This window comes from Eucyclogobius newberryi, unplaced genomic scaffold, assembly GCF_026437365.1.
Source record: "Eucyclogobius newberryi isolate DKJ021-1_F unplaced genomic scaffold, fEucNew1.0.hap1 SCAF_82, whole genome shotgun sequence".
NCBI lineage: Eukaryota > Metazoa > Chordata > Actinopteri > Gobiiformes > Gobiidae > Eucyclogobius > Eucyclogobius newberryi.
The window spans coordinates 256907-280000 of record NW_027316523.1 but is presented as its reverse complement, the minus strand read 5'-3'; the positions used below and the strand labels follow the sequence as shown (position 1 = coordinate 280000).

The following is a 23094-nucleotide window of genomic DNA, read 5'->3' as shown; positions in this document are numbered from 1 at the left end:
GCTGGACAAGGTGAACCAAAGCATAGCACAGGGAAACAATGACTTGACTTTCAGTATCTTCACATCAACGGCCACAAAGAATACGAACAACTCTGACTTTAAGAGCTTAAGAATGAGTTCTGTTGTGTCATTTATCACTTTTGATGCATCATTTTAAAAACATCTCTTGGTAAATCGCTCGGTCACTAGAGCGACCTGCTACCATAGTGTACTTGTAACGTACGCGGTCCACATTTTAATGTTGAAGCGAGGCCAATATCAGGCAGGACGGCACGAAGATCTTATTATTTAGTATTGCAATCAACCATCAACATGAGTGTGACAGAGGAAACAGTTCTTGTGCAGCACAGTGTAAATATGACATTACTATTATAACGTTGGGGTCAAAACCTTGTGTTTAAGGATCGATGCACTCGTTTTTTTGCTAGTTTTCGCTTTATAAACCCTTTAAATTAACATTATGTCCTTAGAATGTTCAAAATTCCAGAAAAGAGGAACATGAATATTACACCACATCTTCAATAATGACCTGAGCTCAGATCTTAAAACCATAAAATATGCCAAAGTATGAATTTTCAGGGTGGAATGGGTAGGATGGAAAAAAATATATATATACTTTCAAGACTGTGTTTGAGCTTCACAAAATTATAATTTGTGGTAAAGTAGGTAAAATGCCATTGAACAAGCTCTGACGTCACACGAGCATCTGAAATGTTCAAATGCCAAAAACATTCTACAGTTTTCAAACTTTGTGATATTCTGAGGTTGATCCCAGTTCTTCTATTGAAATCACATTCTGCACGTTTGTCTCAATTCCAGAATTTAGATCATTTAAACTTCACATTTCCTCGTACAATGTGTAGATTTAAATGGTTGAATATGTTGTTGAATCAAGAGCCTAAGAATAAGAATTGCATTTATTTTGATAAAGGTCAAATTGACTCACAGCTTCCAAACTTGAGTGGACAGGCGTGTGCGTCCATAGGGAAGTCCTCCAGCTGCATGGGGCACTCTGCAGAGATGGTCAGCCTGAAAAAACACACACAATCTCAATTACTTTACACAACATTAACATGAACTACTAACTGTCTTTTATGAACTCAATGAGGCACTATCATCGTCTCCATTAGCAACATGAAATTTTGCTAATACATTTTTAAATTATGAAATTTCCCCATGTGGGACAATAAAGGATTATCTTATGAACACGGCTTCAAACCACTGTTTCCCCTTATTATATAACTAATTAGCTTCATTTACATGTGCTCAATTTAGTGTGCAGCGATGGAGCCACCAAAACAGCAGTTTGTCTTCATTAGCGTGACGACAGGCCAAAGTGCAATTTCCCCCAGAAGTGAGCAATAACTGAACCTCAATAACTGAACCTCAATAACTAAACCTCAATAACTGAACCTCAATAACTGAACCTCAATAACTGAACCTCAATAACTGAACCTCAATAACTGAACCTGAAGAGAAGGAAACATGAGGAGGAAGAGGGGAAGGTTTAGAAAAGCAGCCACATATTTGAACTGGGTAAGACTGACATCTACTTGTACTACTTCAAATAGCACAAGTCATTTGGGACAAAACAAAATCAATTGGTTCTTTTGCTGAGGCCGCCTCTCAAGTCTGTGTTAGGTCGCCCTCTGCTGGCAGTATCATGTAACGTCCATTTAAATGTGATTTTGATTCCATTGCATTTGTCTTGCAGCTCTAGTTTGAACAGTGGCACATGTTTTATTTGATACATGATTTTGCAGGTGATTACCAGTGGGATCATGCTCAGTGGTGAGAGAAAGCGCACAGAAGATTGTGTGCAGCGCTTCAGAGGGATTTGTGAGGCCATCTGGCCCTCTGTCTCTGGCCCTCTGGCCCCTCCACACTGTCAGAGCAGGATTACACTATGGAGAAAATATAGACTGTGTGATCCTCCATATTTGACTATGATAATGTAGAGTCAAGACTAATGTGTTACAGCCCGTATCATCCGTCTTTTAGTGCCACGGGCTCTTTGGGTAGAAGGCTCCCTCTTGTGGACAATTAGTGTCATAATCAAATTAGGAAAGTGTAATTTAAAATGTAATTTGTTCTGTGGCGGAATTTGATTAGCTCACTTCAGCACTGGATTGTGGACAGTTCTAGTAGTATCTTAATAGTAGTAATAGTACATATTCCAGTTAGGCTTGATTACTTTGTAAATTACAGAATTATCCATTGAGAATATAAATCATTTGAAGGGAACATGTTGATTTTATGCTTTTTCTTTTTACTTAATCCACAACATAATTATAGTTTTTACACATTAGTCTTGACACAATAATTTCATTTTAAACTCAATTGTCATACTAAGGAGTAGACTCGATACCAATTTCAAAAGCAAAATGATATATTTTTCTAAATTCTCTTTTCCAACCCTAAATAATATTACTTTCTTTATGTTACCATGTTATATACTAGTTCTGAATGAAATCCAGATCATTTTAAAACTGTTAAGGACAATTGTTTTATTTGTTTTACCCTGGTTTTAATATAAATGTGTATGTGATTTCTGAGAGTAGGAGTAATGACACTGACACTGTCTGTATGTGGCAGTACTTTGACTTGCATGTTTGTCCCAGACGGGCATTGTTCATATCAGCACAATATGTATTTAGTATCAGCACAATATGTATTTAGTATCAGCACAATATGTATTTAGTATCAGCACAATATGTATAATATGTATTTAGTATCAGCACAATATGTATAATATGTATTTAGTATCAGCACAATATGTATAATATGTATTTAGTATCAGCACAATATGTATTTAGTATTTAGTATCAGCACAATATGTATAATATGTATTTAGTATCAGCACAATATGTATAATATGTATTTAGTATCAGCACAATATGTATAATATGTATTTAGTATCAGCACAATATGTATAATATGTATTTAGTATCAGCACAATATGTATAATATGTATTTAGTATCAGCACAATATGTATAATATGTATTTAGTATCAGCACAATATGTATAATATGTATTTAGTATCAGCAGATGTTCAGAGGCTCCAGTACGGCCAGTATCTGAGCATCGTTAATTAGTGAAGGTGAATCCTTTGAACACGTCCTTAATAAATCATCGCAGCCAATAAGAACGGAGAAAGACGACAAGACAAATGACTGGCTGAACCTGAAATCACATTGTTTTACATATTTACCATCTTCTGGATGTTTCAGCAAATGACATCGCTTTTACTCACATGGAATTGTGGGTAAAAGCGGAATTACTAAATTGCGTTTCTGAATATATCTTGGATCGAAACTCATTCTTTCTAATCTCTCAGTCCCACAGAGGCAACGTAATGCATGAAACTCCCATTAGTGAGCGCGTTAAAGGCTTTGTAACTACTGCGATCAATATATATATATGTAAGATAAGATAAGATAATCCTTTATTGTCCACACATGGGGAAATTTCATTGATACAACGCAGTAGATACAGAGGAAAAGGACAGATCACAGAATATAGGAAGTTTAAAAAACACTCTCAATAGAAGAACTCTTATAAACAAAAACTCCTACAGACAAAACCTATATATATATATAATAGAGGTTTTTGACAGCATATTTCCCCTTTGCATCTTGTGTGAATATTGAGAAAGAGCTGATGAAAGAATGACACAGCATTGAAACTACACAAATATAAAACACATAGTGAGCATAGAATATATATTTTATCATTTTAAGTCATTTAGAAATATCAGTTATCCAGAAGCAGAAAACGCTAAACTGGCCTGAACACTAATATCAAAGTTTTATTCATTTGTCAGATGATGATTCAAAATGATGAAACTAAAGTGTAAGTTTCTGGAGCCAAACACTTTTTTGTTTGTCTAGAATGTTCTACTACAATATTTTTCATCCAACACTTTCTTAATAAAACACTGAGGTTTTATTCTAAGCTCAAGATCCGTTTAGGGGAAAAAAAAAGTTCCTGTTAATGTGATTTTTTGAGTCTTGACACTTTAGTTGTATTGTATATGCTATATAAATAAAACATGTATTATTATTATTAGGCCCGAGCGCCACAAGCTGCGAGAGGCCTATTAGTCCCGTAAGGCCGTGCAAAGCACGGCTGTGAAAGTGCGAAATCGAGCGCGAAGCGCTCGCCCACTTCCAAACACTCACTAACACACTCCTCCTCACGCACGCCCCGTGCAGACTAATTAGTAGTAGGAAAATGGAACATTACCGTTGTAAACGGGTGAAGCCCGTGCAAAAGTGCGCACTAAACGAGCACTTTGCGGTCGTCATCCCCATATAAAGCACTCATTTGCTCTAAGTAGCTCACGAATACATTCCCCATCTCTTGCATGTTCCGTGCATATAAACATGTAATGCAAAAATTGAACATTATTACTGTATAGAGGGCCAAAAACACAAAGTGGGTGGAGCCCACTCAAAATTAAGGAAAGTACCCGTCAGTGACCAGGGACCCACACCATGAGGTAGGAAAGCGCGAGCGCTTTCCGAAAATGTATAGTTTATGATATTTGAAAAATGGGAAACATTGTTTTCGCATCGGAATATTATTCTTTCTTTCTTCTTCTTCTTCTTCTTCTTCTTCTCGGGACCAACCCCCCTATTTTTCACCCAGTGAACATTGACGAAAAGTCACAAGAATTTGCACACCTCTAAAAATCGTGCCTTTCTACATTCTGGCTATTTCCCTTTTCTAAAAATAAAAAAAAAATGTGCTCGTTAGCGCCCCCAAATGTACCAAAAATGCATTGAGAGATAGGAAATGACCCCAAAAAAATCTGATCGTAGAATCATGAAATTTGGCGCAGAGGTAGATGGTGACAAGAGAAGTAAAAAATATTATTACGGCAACGCCGTCCGCCCAACCAAATGTCGGCCATATTGCTTCAAAAATGGCTAAACATGACTCGGGAGTTTTTCCAAACGTCGTACTTTTACGAACTCCTCCCAGGGCGTTGGCCCTAAAAAGCTGAAATTTGGTGAAAATGGTGCTGAGGAGTGGGACATCAAAAGTTATCCAAATGACATTGACCCTGTCACGGTCTCTGTGCGGCGAAGCCGCAAACTGTAGCTAGAATTTCAGAAATCTCCCAAATTTAACATTTCTGCCGTTTGCGCAGATAAAGTCCGAATTGCGTCAAATTAGAATCAGTTGTTAAACTCTTTGCCCTAAACCTACTTGAAGTGAAATAAATTCATTTGGCGCCACAGCGCCCCCTGCAGATTGGGTTATGGGTTATTTCCCCATGTTATTCCAATGGGGAAATCGCCAGAACATGTTTACACTTTAGACTTTCACAAACTCCTCCCCCTCAGGGCTTTAGCCCTATAAACCTGAAATTTGGTGAGACTCATCTTCAGGGGTGGACCATCAAAAGTTATCCACATTTTTATTCAAAAAGTCACGGTGTCTGTGCGGCAAAGCCGCACATTTTGCCAAGAATTCAAAATAAAATAGCTTTTTGATGGTAAAACAAAGGGGAGAAGATGTGACAGCGTCACAGATTCAGCAGTAGGCGTAATAAAAGGACAATTGGGGCGCGTTAGCCACGCCCCCTCCTCTCGCGGCGTGACGAGGGCCGATCATTGCCGCTTGCGGCTATATTTATTATTATTATGGATCATACTTTTGACAACTCTAATATAGATGCAAAATACCATTTGCCATGTCAGTGTCGCCCGTTGCTGAATTTGATCTGTATTTTGATGATACAATAACCACTGCAGACCTGCTTATGTAATAGCTTCAGATCAGACACTGGACACTGGACGCTGGCCCCTGACCGGCCCCTGACCGGCCCCTGACCGGCCCGAGTGCAGAGGAGCCGGCGGCCGGAGGGACGGAGGCTGCTGCTGGAGCTGTGCTGCTGAAACGTCTCACTGTGTGATTGAGAGGCAGGAAAGGTCAAGCACCCACAGAGCGACATAAAGGTTTCAGCCGCGCACAGACCTGACTCGTGACAATGGGAAACGCTCAACCCTCCATTTTGTGCCAACGCATGTGCAGTACCAATCACACAGAGTATACGTGTACGTGTACTGCTCAGGACTCTGTAGTACTCTGTAGTACTCTGTAGTACTCTGTAGTACTCTGTAGTACTCTGTAGTACTCTGTAGTACTCTGTAGTACTCTGTAGTACTCTGTAGTACTCTGTAGGGTGAGGCTGGGTAAATACACTGGAATCACTTCAGGTTTAAAAAATGTCCTTTTGATACTATATATTTACAGTTGGATGATACAGTACACAGTAAGTACAGATACATAGTAAGTACAGATACATAGTAAGTACAGATACACATCTTTTAATCTCCTGCCTTCAGTAAATCTTTCGTGTCTCTAAAATTGCCTGACAGAGACGTTCAATCATAAGTGCAAAAGATTGAAATGCTCAATTAGAATATGATTGTTTTATTCAAGCGAAGCAGCTCAACTAATGCCATCGTTAGAGCTGTTGTTTCACTCAGTTTATCTTCATAGGTCAAATGGAAACTGAAAGTAGACTCTCGCTTGTTACTTAAGCTTAACGAGCTTAACGAGCTAAATTAACTTGTTGGCTAATGGTAGGGGGAGATAAAGGACACTCACCCCACCACTCAACTCACCAAACAATGAATTTCCTCAACACAGAGACTGAAACATGTTATTTAAGGACTAAACTGTGTATGATCATAATGTACGAGTGACAAATCATAAATGATCATAATGTACGAGTGACAAATCATAAATGATCATAATGTACGAGTGACAAATCATAAATGATCATAATGTACGAGTGACAAATCATAAATGATCATAATGTACGAGTGACAAATCATAAATGATCATAATGTACGAGTGACAAATCATAAATGATCATAATGTACGAGTGACAAATCATAAATGATCATGATAAATGATAAATGACTGCCGTGTGTTCAGTTTGTATCATATCCACTGCACGTCGTGGTGTTCAAACACATCGTGCGTAAAACGGAGCTCTTACTGGAGCACGTTTCATAACTCACTGCTAAAATGACAAATGTGGTGATGTCATCTGCATAACCTCTATTTCTGCCATTTGGTGGTTCATTTTAGAGATCCATCACTTTTCGTACTTGAACCTAAACCAAAAGGTCTTTTAGCACATTTCAGGTGGTTTCATCACTGCATGCCTTCATTAATCTGACTGTAATAGTGTAGTAATAGTGTCGTTATAGTGTAGTAATAGTGTAGTAATAGTGTAGTAATAGTGTCGTAATAGTGTAATAGTGTAGTAATAGTGTAGTAATAGTGTCGTAATAGTGTAGTAATAGTGTCGTAATAGTGTAATAGTGTAGTAATAGTGTAATAGTGTCGTAATAGTGTAATAGTGTAGTAATAGTGTCGTAATAGTGTAATAGTGTAGTAATAGTGTCGTAATAGTGTAATAGTGTAGTAATAGTGTAGTAATAGTGTAGTAATAGTGTAGTAATAGTGTCGTAATAGTGTAATAGTGTAGTAATAGTGTCGTAATAGTGTAATAGTGTAGTAATAGTGTAGTAATAGTGTAGTAATAGTGTAGTAATAGTGTCGTAATAGTGTAATAGTGTAGTAATAGTGTCGTAATAGTGTAATAGTGTAGTAATAGTGTCGTAATAGTGTAATAGTGTAGTAATAGTGTAGTAATAGTGTAGTAATAGTGTAGTAATAGTGTCGTAATAGTGTAATAGTGTAGTAATAGTGTCGTAATAGTGTAATAGTGTAGTAATAGTGTAGTAATAGTGTAGTAATAGTGTAGTAATAGTGTCGTAATAGTGTAATAGTGTAGTAATAGTGTCGTAATAGTGTAATAGTGTAGTAATAGTGTCGTAATAGTGTAATAGTGTGTAGTGTAAAGCTGGGATTACCTCATGGTGTACAGGAGCGTCCCGTCCTCATTCAGCCGCAGGAGCTTGTTGGGCGTCGTCATGTTGTGGGCGATGGACTTTTTCCCATTCAGAAAGAATGTGTCGGGGGTCCAAATGTTACTGGCCAACAGATTGTTGAGAGCCAGCTGTTTCATGGGGCCCTTAAAGCACAGACGCTCATCTTTCCAGCTCTGACGAAAGAATACGTCGATGGTGTATTCCTACAGATCAAACACACCGGGATGTGTCAGTCACGTGATCACGGCAACGTCAGGACGGCACAGGATCAATATGTGTGATTAGACACTTATTCAGTCAAAATCCATAAATGACCAATATTGAAGAGCTAACTTACCATTTCAGTGTCAGATACTGGACCAAAACTGGTGACGAAGATGTTTGTCTTGATTTCTGTCACTTTTTCTGTAAAATATGAAAGAATCAGCCATTTAGTTTCAATTATCAATAAATATCAATCAGATTCAGTCTGATCAGCTCCAAAAATGTAAATTACTTTTTATACCATGAAGGAAAAAGTTATTTTTCTATCTTATTTTTAGATTTCAAAAAGTTTGATGCTTAAAACACGTAGACGTGTTTGACTGTAATAAAAGGCTGTAAAGGATATGTTTTTATTTCTTTGTTTTTTACATTGTAACATAATTATTACAACGTGGAAACCGTAAGACTCAATGTATCCTAACAATAACAATGTACACAAAAATAAACAATGTGGAAGTTGGAGAATCTTAAAAGGCTTTATGTTATGTATGTATGTATGTATGTATGTATGTATGTATATTTGTATGTTATGTATGTATGTTATGTTATGTATGTTATGTATGTATGTATGTTATGTTATGTATGTTATGTATGTTACGTTTATATGTATGTTATGTATGTTACGTATGTATGTTATGTATGTTATGTTATGTATGTATGTTATGTATGTTATGTATGTTATGTAATGTATGTATGTTATGTATGTTATGTTATGTATGTTATGTTATGTATGTTATGTTATGTATGTTATGTTATGTATGTTATGTTATGTATGTTATGTTATGTATGTTATGTATGTTATGTTATGTATGTTATGTATGTATGTTATGTTATGTATGTTATGTTATGTTATGTATGTTATGTTATGTTATGTATGTATGTTATGTTATGTTATGTATGTTATGTATGTTATGTTATGTATGTATGTATGTTATGTATGTTATGTTATGTATGTTATGTTATGTATGTTATGTATGTATGTTATGTTATGTATGTATGTTATGTATGTTATGTATGTTATGTTATGTATGTTATGTATGTTATGTTATGTTATGTATGTTATGTATGTTATGTATGTATGTTATGTATGTATGTTATGTATGTTATGTTATGTATGTTATGTATGTATGTTATGTTATGTATGTATGTTATGTATGTTATGTATGTTATGTTATGTTATGTATGTTATGTATGTTATGTTATGTATGTTATGTATGTTATGTATGTTATGTATGTATGTTATGTTATGTATGTTATGTATGTTATGTTATGTATGTTATGTATGTATGTTATGTATGTATGTTATGTATGTTATGTTATGTATGTTATGTATGTATGTTATGTTATGTATGTATGTTATGTATGTTATGTATGTTATGTTATGTTTTGTATGTTATGTATGTTATGTTATGTATGTTATGTATGTTATGTATGTTATGTTATGTATGTATGTTATGTTATGTATGTTATGTATGTTATGTTATGTATGTTATGTATGTTATGTTATGTATGTATGTTATGTATGTTATGTATGTTATGTTATGTATGTTATGTATGTTATGTTATGTATGTATGTTATGTTATGTATGTTATGTTATGTATGTTATGTATGTTATGTTATGTATGTTATGTTATGTATGTTATGTATGTTATGTATGTTATGTATGTATGTTATGTTATGTATGTTATGTTATGTTATGTATGTTATGTTATGTATGTTATGTTATGTATGTATGTTATGTTATGTTATGTATGTTATGTATGTTATGTTATGTATGTATGTATGTTATGTATGTTATGTTATGTATGTTATGTATGTATGTTATGTATGTATGTTATGTATGTTATGTTATGTATGTTATGTATGTATGTTATGTTATGTATGTATGTTATGTATGTTATGTATGTTATGTATGTATGTTATGTTATGTATGTTATGTATGTATGTTATGTATGTATGTTATGTATGTTATGTTATGTATGTTATGTATGTATGTTATGTTATGTATGTATGTTATGTATGTTATGTATGTTATGTTATGTTATGTATGTTATGTATGTTATGTTATGTATGTTATGTATGTTATGTATGTTATGTATGTATGTTATGTTATGTATGTTATGTATGTTATGTTATGTATGTTATGTATGTATGTTATGTATGTATGTTATGTATGTTATGTTATGTATGTTATGTATGTATGTTATGTTATGTATGTATGTTATGTATGTTATGTATGTTATGTTATGTATGTTATGTATGTTATGTTATGTTATGTATGTTATGTATGTTATGTTATGTATGTTATGTATGTTATGTTATGTATGTTATGTTATGTATGTATGTTATGTATGTTATGTATGTTATGTATGTTATGTTATGTATGTTATGTTATGTATGTTATGTTATGTATGTTATGTATGTTATGTTATGTATGTTATGTTATGTATGTATGTTATGTTATGTATGTTATGTATGTTATGTATGTTATGTTATGTATGTTATGTATGTTATGTATGTTATGTTATGTATGTATGTTATGTATGTTATGTTATGTATGTTATGTTATGTATGTATGTTATGTTATGTATGTATGTTATGTATGTTATGTATGTTATGTTATGTTATGTTATGTATGTTATGTATGTTATGTTATGTATGTTATGTATGTTATGTATGTTATGTTATGTATGTATGTTATGTTATGTATGTTATGTATGTTATGTTATGTATGTTATGTATGTTATGTTATGTTATGTATGTATGTTATGTATGTTATGTTATGTATGTTATGTATGTTATGTTATGTATGTATGTTATGTTATGTATGTTATGTTATGTATGTTATGTATGTGACCAGCTCATTGTCCCGTGACTCTTCTCCTTCCCTAAAAGCACAAAGCTGAGGATGAGGAAATACTCAAAGACTTTTGAATATTTCCATTTCTACTTGTGTGAGAGATGAAATCATATTTCACACAAAGCAGCGCTTAAGAAAATGAGAGATGCAGAGATGATTAATGACCCTTCACTTCTGCTGATGTCATTACAAAAGAGCAGAAATACTGGATTTGAACAGAACTCTTTCTGAGAATTATAATAATTAAAGGTATACATAACGCACAATACATGTAAATGATATGTTGTAAAAGCAGCACTTTGTTTCAGAACGGCTGGAATCTTTTTTATTGCTCACAAACTAAATAAAGAGCTGAATGTTGAGAGCGGATTGGCCTGTTTCACTTTTAGAACTGGATAAATATAAATGGTATGAGTAAACACAAATGAAAGAGAGTAGTGATTTTGACATTATTTTTGAAATTATTATCATTTGTAAATTGTAGAAAAGCATTAGATTTGATGTTGCCAGCCAACGGGACATTGTACGTTATGATTGTATGATAATATGATTATGATTATGATTATAAAGGACGATCATCCTGTCAAAGCAGATTTTTCTTGTCATTAAATATAATGATTCTTGCATTTTGTCACCTGAACTTGACTCTCTCATAAATAAAACATCCTGCAAATAATTCCTTCTGTTTGCACTTTCTACTTATCTTTTCTTTGCCGTGGTGAGTTATTTATGGTCCGTCCCGAACCGGAAGAGGCTTAAGTCCATTGTAAATGTGTTTTGCATTCATAGCTCATTCCTAACGTCCTGCACCAGAGCGAGCTGTCAGCCCCAAAGGACAAACATCTGCAGAACAAGCAAAGCACCCACACACAGCAAAGTGTCCAGCTCACACTAACATGTGAATATTACAGGCTTTACAAAGCAGCAGCCTCTTTCTGTCCAGGACGCACAAGTTTGTGCTCTTTTCAAACTGGGAGTAATTGAGTCTGTGTTAAATGAAGAGGAAAAATGGTCCCTTCAAGGTCACGGCTGCAGATGTGGGCCGTAGTAACGTTAAATCATCTTTAGGACGTCCCGACAGGTGATCATGTCTCTGTCACGGGCCGGGATAAATTTAGACTCGCTCCAAAATGAATGAGGGCAGGAAGCATTGTTCTACATATGGTCTTAAAGGTCTGACTGTAATGCGCTTTATCTCTGGTCTTCTGAGAGTGTCTTTGGGAAGGTGGAAAGGTTAAACACACGACTGCCCCTCTTTTCTGACGCCTCAAAGGAACAAAAGAAAGAGGAAAGACCACGCCCATCACATCTAAATGCAATGTAAAGGGAATCACAAATAACTCATCAATATCAAAACTACACACTTTAACAATTAAAAACACACTAAAACATTAAAACATTCTCGCTAAACCTGTCACAAGAATTACTACATAACTCATTGTTCAATAGAACTACTACTAACACTACACTGTCATTCAGTAAAGTATCGGCTGCAGCTCGTGTGTTTGAAACGTGTTGGAAAGAGTCCAAACGAGCCATTATCATAGAAATACATGCAGTATCTTCTCTTCTCATGCATATTTCATTCAACTAAATTATGGTATATCATAATATTGGTAAGTTTCCAGGTTCTGTTCCGGTGCTTTATTTATACCTGCAGGTAGAAAGGAAGTCGGCTTTCATACATAAATTAGACAAACGATAAAACTGACAAAAATTAGAAAGGGCCACTGAGCTGATGAAAAATAATAAAACATAAAACTGTAAAAAAAAAGAGTAAAAATGTACAGTTATCACAAAAGGAATCACAGAGATGAACAATTATGGTGCAATTTACAGCTTATTAAAAAACCAGCAGGTGCAGGTATGATTTGTGCTGCATCTCAGGACCAGGGACAAAAGAAACTGAAACCATTTCCTCTCCCGATCTAAAAACATTAAAGCCCTTTGATTGATGTGATGTCATCCGACCGCACTGACTCAACCTACAGCTTTAAACACAACCTTCCCCTTCGTGCACACTTTTAGCCGGGTACAATGTGTTCTTACCTCTGGGCACAAATGGAGCGCCGCTAATTACCACACGGTGTTTTGGATCTAATTGTTTTGCCTGGTTTCTACAGACTTGTATGGTTTGGTCGAGGTGTAGGACAAACCAAACGGCTAATATGTGTCAGTAGATTTTTGTGGTACAATGATATAAAAGCACCACAGAAACCATTCAGGAATCAGGTTTTTGACCGCATCATAACGTTTGATTGTCTCTGATCCGAGCGAACACTGACATCATCCGGTGCTGAATTCTGGAAACAACTGTGCGTTCTTTCTTTCTGGGGCATTTACCTCCCAGTCCGGGGCGGAGTCGGTTGTCGTACCCATCCAGCAGCCCGTCCAGGATGCGAGTGAATATGGTAATGTTGTTATTGAGCTCGGCCTCACTGGCACTTCCTGCTAGTTCCTGCGAGAGGCTGCACAAGACACAAAGAAAGAGGAGAGAAATGGAGAGAGGGAGGGAGGGAGGGGAAGTGAGGGGTTGGCAATGATTACGACTTTGGACTCAAGGACGAAGCCATAAAGTGTATACAATAAAAGATACAGTCTAATAACGAAATGGTGTTTATGTTTTAAAAGACAGACCATTAAGTTTGTGTGAGGGTGTGGTCTCGTTTGTGGTGCACGGGCTTCTTCACACTTTTGTACACGTCAATGGGATTTATTCAGTGTGGACGGCACAATTAGAGCAAAAATCTACATTTTCTTAAAGCGCGATCACAATTTTTGATTCTTTCATTGCCTTGAAAGAGTAACTAAAGTGGTTTGCGTCTTTTGAAAGTTCACGCGTGGTTGTTCCACCGCTCACTCAAGAGAACTGCAGATGGGACCAAACAGAGGGTGGGGAAAAGTGTCTTTGTTTGAGCATATTTCAAATCAATTTAGCCAATCACGATATGTTGATTTCACCAGAATAACAGATCATCACAGGAACGAGATCACAATTTGTATCATATTGTCCAGCTTTATTTCAAAGCTCATGTAGAAACGTGGCTTTGAAGGTCAGAACGAGAACAGAAGTTAGAACATTTCTGTCATTAAATAGAGTCATAATTGCAATCACTGTTTTTTTGTTTGATGAATTGCACAATCCAAAACTCAGTTACAACTTTCACACAATCATATTTAATGTGTTTAAACCTGGGTTGGAACTGGTTTAGACTTGTATTTATGCTGATTTATTTCACTTTTTGCATTTTACTTACTTACTACTCAGACTAGACCTGGCATGTGGCATAATGTTAGGAACTTTAGTTTCATTATTTGTCATATTTTGAACAGAAACTCTTTAAATTCTGATTTATTGATAATCTTGGTTTAATTCAAGAATGTTTAAGATTTGGTTCAGTCTTGTTACGTCCTCGCTCAGACGTCCTTCAGTCGTGATTTATTCTTGAGTAAATCCTGCTTCAGTCCTAGTCCTAGTCCTAGTCCTAGTCCTAGTCCTTGGTTCCAGCCTGGACCTGGTTAGTCCCGGTTAGTCCCTGTCTCTGGGGCTGTGGCGCAGGCTGTTGGCAGGTGTCAGTTCTTACCTCAGTCGGCAGGTGATGCTCAAAAGCAGCACACAGATCCACGCTCGTCTCATGGTCACGGCGCAGAGGCTCTTTCCATTGTCCATCCCTGAAAGCAGAAACCACCACTTTGAACGTCCGATACCAGAACGAGCTCCACTGAATTACACTGACTGTCTGTGCATGAAATGAATCATCGCTATTAAAACGCAGTTAGAGACGTCTTTCTAGAGCCTTCGTCGGACAAGATTTCAAACCATCAACCGTACGAGCAATGTTCAGACTATTTGAGACATTCCTAAATTACTATTGTTTCTAGACGCTATTGTGACCATCCTTGGGTTTCAGAATGAAGAGAAATGGATCAAAATGAGAGATGATATTTACACCAAAAGAAAAAAGTGTTATTATTGTATAACAAATAATACAGAAAATGTAGGCTATATTTTAGGAGTTTGGACTATGTGGGGAAGGGGGAGAAACAATTGAAGGCTGGGAAATGAGTGGTCCATTTAAATCCATATTTAACACACTAAGGCAAATAATCAATAATACATCAATCAAAATGTACTTCAAGGTCTAAAATAATACACAGCTTCCAAAACACCGCAATAAGCTCTATGTTTAAGCCTTAACTTAACTGTTCCAAACGGACCAAGAAGACACAATTCGATTTAAAAAAAATAATAATACTAATAATACTAATAATAATTTAATTTAAAAAGCTAGATTTAAAAAATAGCGCGCCAAGTCACCATTTCCCTCAAGTTTCCCCAAGAACATGGCTTCCAGACTTGAGCTAGGACCCGCAAACTCTAGCTGCCTGCGTCCACACCACCGCGCTCCTCTAACGGTCCTCCCGGTCCTCCCGGTCCTCCCGGTCCTCCCGGTCCTCCCGGTCTTCCCGGTCCTCCCGGTCTTCCTGGTCCTCCCGGTCTTCCCGGTCCTCGTGTGCCTCGCCAAAGTAACGCGATGTGTGCACCACATCCCCCTCATCCGTGACTCAGAGACTCATTTATAACCGTCAGAAAAGCGTGCATTGCCCACCTCTCTCTTGTCTTTCCCCTCCTCGTGTCCACAATGCAGTCTATCCCGTCCACACACGGGTCCACACACGGCTCCACACTCACATGCCACTGGAGCATCGCGCTCTGCTGCACACGCGTCACAATCTTACCACACAAGAAGACGATGCGCTGGAACTTCTCCTTCTCTCTCTCCTCTTTCCTCTCTCCTCTTTCCTCTCTCCTCTTTCCTCTCTCCTCTTTCCTCTCTCCTCTTTCCTCTCCGCGCCCTAATGATCGCTAGTTCCTCCTGGCATCCAGCGCGAGGGACGGCTCCTCCATCGGGGACTGCGCATCGGGTGAAAGGAAACACAAAAAACAAAAAAGAGACTAATTTCACTGTCAGCGAGCTTTATTGTGGCTGATGAAAAGGTTGGCGGGGGGAGAAAAAGACCCGTGCTGACCGAACATCCTCTTTAGTCTCAAAGGAGGCGCCGGCGGTCAGCAAGCCCGGTCAGCAAGCCCGGTCAGCAAGCCCGGCAGAATGGGAAAAGAGCTAAATCCGATTATGGAGAAACTGAAACATAAAAAACACAAAAAAACAAAAATACTAGTGCGAATAGTTTGAGGGAGCAGCGTGCAGCCCGCGGTCACGCAGCCAAGAGGAGCAGCAAAGGATGGAGCGGAGGAGACGCACAGATGGGAGGAGGAGGAGGAGGAGGAGGAGGAGGAGGAGGAGGAGGAGGAGGAGGAGGAGGAGAGGCACAGATGGGAGGAGGAGGAGGAGGAGGAGGAGGAGGAGGAGGAGGAGGAGGAGGAGGAGGAGGAGGAGGAGGAGGAGGAGGAGGGGAGAGGCACAGATGGGAGGAGGAGGAGGAGAGGCACAGATGGGAGGAGGAGGAGGAGGCACAGATGGGAGGAGGAGGAGGAGGAGGAGGAGGAGGAGGAGAGGCACAGATGGGAGGAGGAGGAGGAGGAGGAGGAGGAGGAGGGGGAGGAGGAGGAGGAGGAGGAGGAGGAGGAGGAGAGGCACAGATGGGAGGAGGAGGAGGAGGAGGAGGAGGAGGAGGAGGAGGAGGAGGAGGAGGAGGAGGAGGAGGAGGAGGAGAGGAACAGATGGGAGGAGGAGGAGGAGGAGGAGGAGGAGGAGGAGGAGAGGCACAGATGGGAGGAGGAGGAGGAGGAGGAGGAGGAGGAGGAGGAGGAGGAGGAGGAGGAGGAGGAGGAGGAGGAGGAGGAGGAGGAGGAGGAGAGGCACAGATGGGAGGAGGAGGAGGAGGCACAGATGGGAGGAGGAGGAGGAGGAGGAGGAGGAGGAGGAGGAGGAGGAGGAGGAGGAGGAGGAGGAGGAGGAGAGGCACAGATGGGAGGAGGAGGAGGAGGAGGAGGAGGAGGAGGAGGAGGAGGAGGAGGAGGAGGAGGGGGAGGAGGAGGAGGAGGAGGAGGAGGAGAGGCACAGATGGGAGGAGGAGGAGGAGGAGGAGGAGGAGGAGGAGGAGGAGGAGGAGGAGGAGGAGGAGGAGGAGGAGGAGGAGGAGGAGAGGAACAGATGGGAGGAGGAGGAGGAGGAGAAGGAGGAGGAGGAGGAGGAGGAGGAGGAGGGGGAGAGGCACAGATGGGAGGAGGAGGAGGAGGAGGAGGAGGAGGAGGAGGAGGAGGAGGAGGAGGAGGAGGAGGGGGAGAGGCACAGATGGGAGGAGGAGGAGGAGGAGGAGAGGCACAGATGGGAGGAGGAGGAGGAGGCACAGATGGGAGGAGGAGGAGGAGGAGGAGGAGGAGGAGGAGGAGAGGCACAGATGGGAGGAGGAGGAGGAGGAGGAGGAGGAGGAGGAGGAGGAGGAGGAGGGGGAGAGGCACAGATGGGAGGAGGAGGAGGAGGAGGAGAGGCACAGATGGGAGGAGGAGGAGGAGGCACAGATGGGAGGAGGAGGAGGAGGAGGAGGAGGAGGAGGGGGAGGAGGAGGAGGAGGAGGAGGAGGAGGAGGAGGAGGAGGAGGAGGAGGAGAGGAACAGATGGGAGGAGGAGGAGGAGGAGGAGGAGAGGCACAGATGGGAGGAGGAGGAGGAGGAGGAGGAGGAGGAGGAGGAGGAGGAGGAGAGGCACAGATGGGAGGAGGAGGAGGAGGAGGAGGAGGAGGAGGAGGAGGAGGAGGGGGAGAGGCACAGATGGGAGGAGGAGGAGGAGGAGGAGGAGAGGCACAGATGGGAGGAGGAGGAGGAGGCACAGATGGGAGGAGGAGGAGGAGGAGGAGGAGGAGGAGGAGGAGGAGGAGGAGGAGGAGAGGCACAGATGGGAGGAGGAGGAGGAGGAGGAGGAGGAGGAGGAGGAGGAGGAGGGGGAGGAGGAGGAGGAGGAGGAGGAGGAGAGGCACAGATGGGAGGAGGAGGAGGAGGAGGAGGAGGAGGAGGAGGAGGAGGAGGAGGAGGAGGAGGAGAGGAACAGATGGGAGGAGGAGGAGGAGGAGGAGGAGGAGGAGAGGCACAGATGGGAGGAGGAGGAGGAGGAGGAGGAGGAGGAGGAGGAGGAGGAGGAGGAGGAGGAGGAGGAGGAGGAGAGGAGAGGCATAGATGGGAGGGGGAGGAGGAGGAGGAAGAGGAGGAGAGGCACAGATGGGAGGAGGAGGAGGATGAGGAGGAGGAGGAGGAGGAGGAGGAGGAGGAGGAGGAGGAGGAGGAGGAGGAGGAGGAGGAGGAGGAGGAGAGGAACAGATGGGAGGAGGAGGAGGAGGAGGAGGAGGAGGAGGAGGAGGAGGAGGAGGAGGAGGGGGAGAGGAACAGATGGGAGGAGGAGGAGGAGGAGGAGGAGGAGGAGGAGGAGGAGGAGGAGGAGGAGGAGGAGGAGGAGAGCTCCAGAGTAATAAAAGATGTCAAACATGAGAGCGATGCACAAGGGGAAAAGAAAGTTCAACTGTGTTTGTTCCAAGAGGATGTGATGGTTTGGAAATGCGAGATAGAGTCAAGGTTTCGTCCTGCCACAAGGGGGCAGTAGAAAACATGGAGGAAAATACTTTGAAGTTACAGGAAATACCTGCAGTACCTGCAGTGAAATATATGTGTAACGTATTCAATCAGAGTACGACATTCTGAGTACTTCAAACCTTTCATGTTGAGTTGCATTATATTATAAAGTAAAAAAAAAAATTATAATTAAACAGCATATGTTTGTTACACGCTGCAATATGTATTTATTTATTATAAAAGACACATGTAATAAGAATAAGAACAGTCTTTTCTTTTCTTTCTTTTCACTAACATGACGTAGTTCTAACCCAAAACTGTGGAGTAGATAAACTAGAAGATACTAAATACTACTAAATAAACTAAATATACTAAAAGAAAGAAATCCATAAAAACAACTGATCTTAATCATATAATAATCAGTGGTTAATCTCCTCGAATAAATTGTAACAGTGCATGTGGTGGTAGTTCTTTACAAACTTCTTGGTTATCATGATTATAATATATATATATATATATATATAAATATATATATATATATATATATATATATATATATATATATATATATATATGTTATTATGTGGTGTTATAATATATATATGTATGTATATATATATATATATATATATATATATATATATATATATTCATGTTATAATGTGATGTTATAATACATATATATGTTATATATATATATATATATATATATATATATATATATATATATATATGTATATGTTATTATGTGGTGTTATAATATATATATATATATATATATATATATATATATATATATATATGTATAATGTGATGAGGTGTGGTTTGTAATAATAACCATCTTGAGTCTTGGGCCACGGCAGAAGCACAAACGCAGCACATTTCATCATTCACTTCACTGTTTCTGCCGTTCATCTTGTTCAGAATTAAATTAAATTAAATAACATCTTTCTGAATGTGTCTGTAATGCAATGTATGCATCTAAACTGAGTCAGACAAACTGAACGTATGCTCTCTCTGTTTTCTTGCAGGAATGCAGTTGACGGGAATAAAAAGCTGTACGCGATCTATGACACGAGGTAAGACTTTGTGCCTGATTGAAATGATAGAACATGAACAGAAGTGGGTCAAATGCAGTTGGAGCTTTATGTTAATTTAAAACACATTTTTGTTCTCCAGTCACATTCTAGTCATAGTTTGGACTTAGTCCTTTAGGCCTGGTTTAGACATAAATTAGTCCCGTCTCAGACTTGGTTCAGATTTGGTTCTACTTGGGCTGAAGGTTTTGAGGTTCATATCAGAGCTGAGGTCATCGACATCCTTGTCCTGGCTCATGTCACTCCTACTGACACGGACAATAACCATCCGGACAGAATATCTATGCAGCACTTCTCTGCAGCTACAGGCTGTATGTTATTAAGTTGGGGGGCACTTTTGTCCTGAGGGCTGATACTTGCCTCAAACTGCCCTGAGGATCTGCTGATCTTCATTATATACGGTAAATAAACCCAGCGTGGAGCAGCAGCAGGAGGTTTGAGGTGACACAGCGACGCCTCTGGTTGGACAGGGGCCAAAAACAACATGTCTCCCTCCAGCAGCAAGTGAAATGTCACTCAAAAGTCTTCTGACCACCTCCTCCTTCTGCCACTGGGTCAACACGTGAGCCGTGGGACCTGGTGGGACCTGGATGTGTGCACGGGGTTCTCTTTTGGAGTGATGAGGATGGATGGAGTCCATAAAAGCTCATGAGGAATGTTTAAGCAATAAAGTCAGTTTAATTGGACACAGTGAAAAACAGTGTTAGGGCGGGGCCTTATGGCATATTCTCTAATATAGATTGATCTCGGTTTTCAATTTGATTTTTCAAAAACAACTACAAACGTCTTTCAGAATTAATTCCACGAACTGTTGTAGTTCCACAGCTCCACAAACAAGAAAACAGCAGGTGGAGCCAGTCCAACAACTATGGGCCTTAAGAGGGATGCACTGTGGATCATGATGAGTTTGAAAAGAATCCTTAGCCTATTGAGTCATATAAGAATGAACAACTAAAGCAGATTTGCTTCCATAATAAACTGAATGCAGTATTTCCAAAGACCCTTTAAACAGTTACAAACAAAAACAATTCTAAATCCCAGAAGGAGACAAAAGTGAAGTGGGACATACTGTAAGTGATTTCAATGGAGAAACTGGGATTAACCACAGAATATCAAATAATATGAAAAGTCTGCCCAAGTCGACCCAATTTAAAGACTAAATGTCTAATTGTATTTTACATGATTTGATTTGATTGTTTATTTTAAAGGAGATTATGATAGACACTTTTTAGATCCGGTCCAAATTCAGACTTTGCTACATTTACTACAGATGATACTTTTAAAATTCTGAGGCTGGAAAAGAGGTATTTTATCTATACTGCGTAAGCAAACTAACTGACATTTCTACCATGAAAATACTTAAGACTTAAAATCATTTGTATTTCGATCTTGCATCAATTAATCTTTGAAAACGACTTAATTGTCTCCATTCTGAAATGTGAGCATTCTGAGGACAGACCATTTGAAAGGCTCTTTAGAAAAAGTTACAAAAAACAAAGTTAGACTTTCCACCTCTGGGTAGTCGGTTTACGCTGCGCACGCACCTGTAGTCGGACTTGTAGATCAGTATCTTTACTAAAGGGGCGTGTGACCGAAAGAAAGCGTCTGTCACTGGGAAACAGAGTGAAACATGTGAAAGCTGCAGGAGAGACGCGGAGCCAGAGCGCGCGGCTTGTCCTTCTGCACAAGTCACCGCGCGGGGGTCTCTGCCCGATGAAGCATGTCCAGAGACCCCGCTGCACCACGGGAGCCAGAAGGCGCCGTGCGGAGGGAGGTGCACCTGGTTTAGCGGCGCGCGTCGGGACCGTGGCTTCTCCTGCTCCGTTTGTGCATTTGTTGAACTCTGGATAGCAGCATCCGCGGCACCCGCGGCATCGCACCAGCGGCACCAGCGGCACCCGCGGCATCGCACCAGCGGCACCAGCGGCACCCGCGGCACCAGCCGCACCAGCGGTACCAGCGGCACCCACCGCACGCACAGACACACGCACAGACGGGGGGATGCCGGGCCGGAGGCGCGAGCGATCGGGGCCGTGGGACGTATTTTCTGCGGCGCTGATTGTGGCGGTGATGTGTTGTGCCCAAAGGTGAGAGGTGGTGGTGCCCGGGTCTGTGAGAGGTGGTGGTGCCCGGGTCTGTGAGAGGTGGTGGTGCCCAGGTCTGTGAGAGGTGGTGGTGCCCAGGTCTGTGAGAGGTGGTGGTGCCAAGGTCTGTGAGAGGTGGTGCCCTGAGACGTTGTGCCCGGGTCTGTGAGAGGTGGTGGTGCCCGGGTCTGGTGAGAGGTGGTGGTGCCCGGGTCTGTGAGAGGTGGTGGTGCCCGGGTCTGTGAGAGGTGGTGCCCTGAGACGTTGTGCCCGGGTCTGTGAGAGGTGGTGGTGCCCGGGTCTGGTGAGAGGTGGTGGTGCCCGGGTCTGTGAGAGGTGGTGGTGCCCGGGTCTGTGAGAGGTGGTGGTGCCCGGGTCTGTGAGAGGTGGTGGTGCCCAGGTCTGTGAGAGGTGGTGGTGCCAAGGTCTGTGAGAGGTGGTGGTGCCCGGGTCTGTGAGAGGTGGTGCCCTGAGACGTTGTGCCCGGGTCTGTGAGAGGTGGTGGTGCCCGGGTCTGTGAGAGGTGGTGGTGCCCGTGTCTGGTGAGAGGTGGTGGTGCCCGGGTCTGTGAGAGGTGGTGGTGCCCGGGTCTGTGAGAGGTGGTGGTGCCCGGGTCTGTGAGAGGTGGTGGTGCCCAGGTCTGTGAGAGGTGGTGGTGCCAAGGTCTGTGAGAGGTGGTGGTGCCCGGGTCTGTGAGAGGTGGTGCCCTGAGACGTTGTGCCCGGGTCTGTGAGAGGTGGTGGTGCCCGGGTCTGGTGAGAGGTGGTGGTGCCCGTGTCTGTGAGAGGTGGTGGTGCCCGTGTCTGTGAGAGGTGGTGGTGCCCGGGTCTGTGAGAGGTGGTGGTGCCTGGGTCTGGTGAGAGGTGGTGGTGCCCGGGTCTGTGAGAGGTGGTGGTGCCCGTGTCTGGTGAGAGGTGGTGGTGCCCGGGTCTGTGAGAGGTGGTGCCCGTGTCTGTGAGAGGTGGTGGTGCCCGGGTCTGTGAGAGGTGGTGCCCTGAGACGTTGTGCCCGGGTCTGTGAGAGGTGGTGGTGCCCGGGTCTGGTGAGAGGTGGTGGTGCCCGGGTCTGTGAGAGGTGGTGGTGCCCATGTCTGGTGAGAGGTGGTGGTGCCCGGGTCTGTGAGAGGTGGTGCCCGTGTCTGTGAGAGGTGGTGGTGCCCGTGTCTGTGAGAGGTGGTGGTGCCCGGGTCTGTGAGAGGTGGTGGTGCCTGGGTCTGGTGAGAGGTGGTGGTGCCCGGGTCTGTGAGAGGTGGTGGTGCCCGTGTCTGGTGAGAGGTGGTGGTGCCCGGGTCTGTGAGAGGTGGTGGTGCCCGTGTCTGGTGAGAGGTGGTGGTGCCCGGGTCT

The 23094-nt window shown here is 41.5% G+C and overlaps 2 protein-coding genes across 6 annotated transcripts in view; one reads left to right on the top strand and one right to left on the bottom strand.

The window, feature by feature from the left end:
* gabra5 (gamma-aminobutyric acid type A receptor subunit alpha5) overlaps positions 1 to 15982 on the bottom strand; it is a 41951-nt gene extending 25969 nt beyond the window's left edge. The window contains exons 1-6 of one of the 2 annotated variants that reach the window (XM_072437711.1): positions 15786 to 15982; positions 14630 to 14717; positions 13389 to 13513; positions 8258 to 8325; positions 7903 to 8123; positions 947 to 1029 (exon numbers count right to left, since the gene is read on the bottom strand). In XM_072437711.1, the coding sequence (XP_072293812.1) occupies positions 947 to 1029; positions 7903 to 8123; positions 8258 to 8325; positions 13389 to 13513; positions 14630 to 14715 (583 nt within the window). In that variant the 5' untranslated portion in view covers positions 14716 to 14717; positions 15786 to 15982. Of the gene's footprint in view, positions 1 to 946; positions 1030 to 7902; positions 8124 to 8257; positions 8326 to 13388; positions 13514 to 14629; positions 14737 to 15446; positions 15470 to 15785 lie in introns of those variants that run through there. The other variant, XM_072437712.1, reaches the window with a different exon arrangement.
* Positions 1 to 23094, top strand: part of gabrb3 (gamma-aminobutyric acid type A receptor subunit beta3) — a 101151-nt gene that overhangs the window by 21152 nt on the left and 56905 nt on the right. For 2 of the 4 annotated variants that reach the window (XM_072437709.1, XM_072437707.1), the window contains exon 2: positions 19602 to 19649. In XM_072437709.1, coding sequence (XP_072293810.1) covers positions 19602 to 19649 — 48 coding nt within the window. Of the gene's footprint in view, positions 1 to 19601; positions 19650 to 21631; positions 21755 to 23094 lie in introns of those variants that run through there. The other 2 variants (XM_072437710.1, XM_072437708.1) reach the window with 1 other exon arrangement.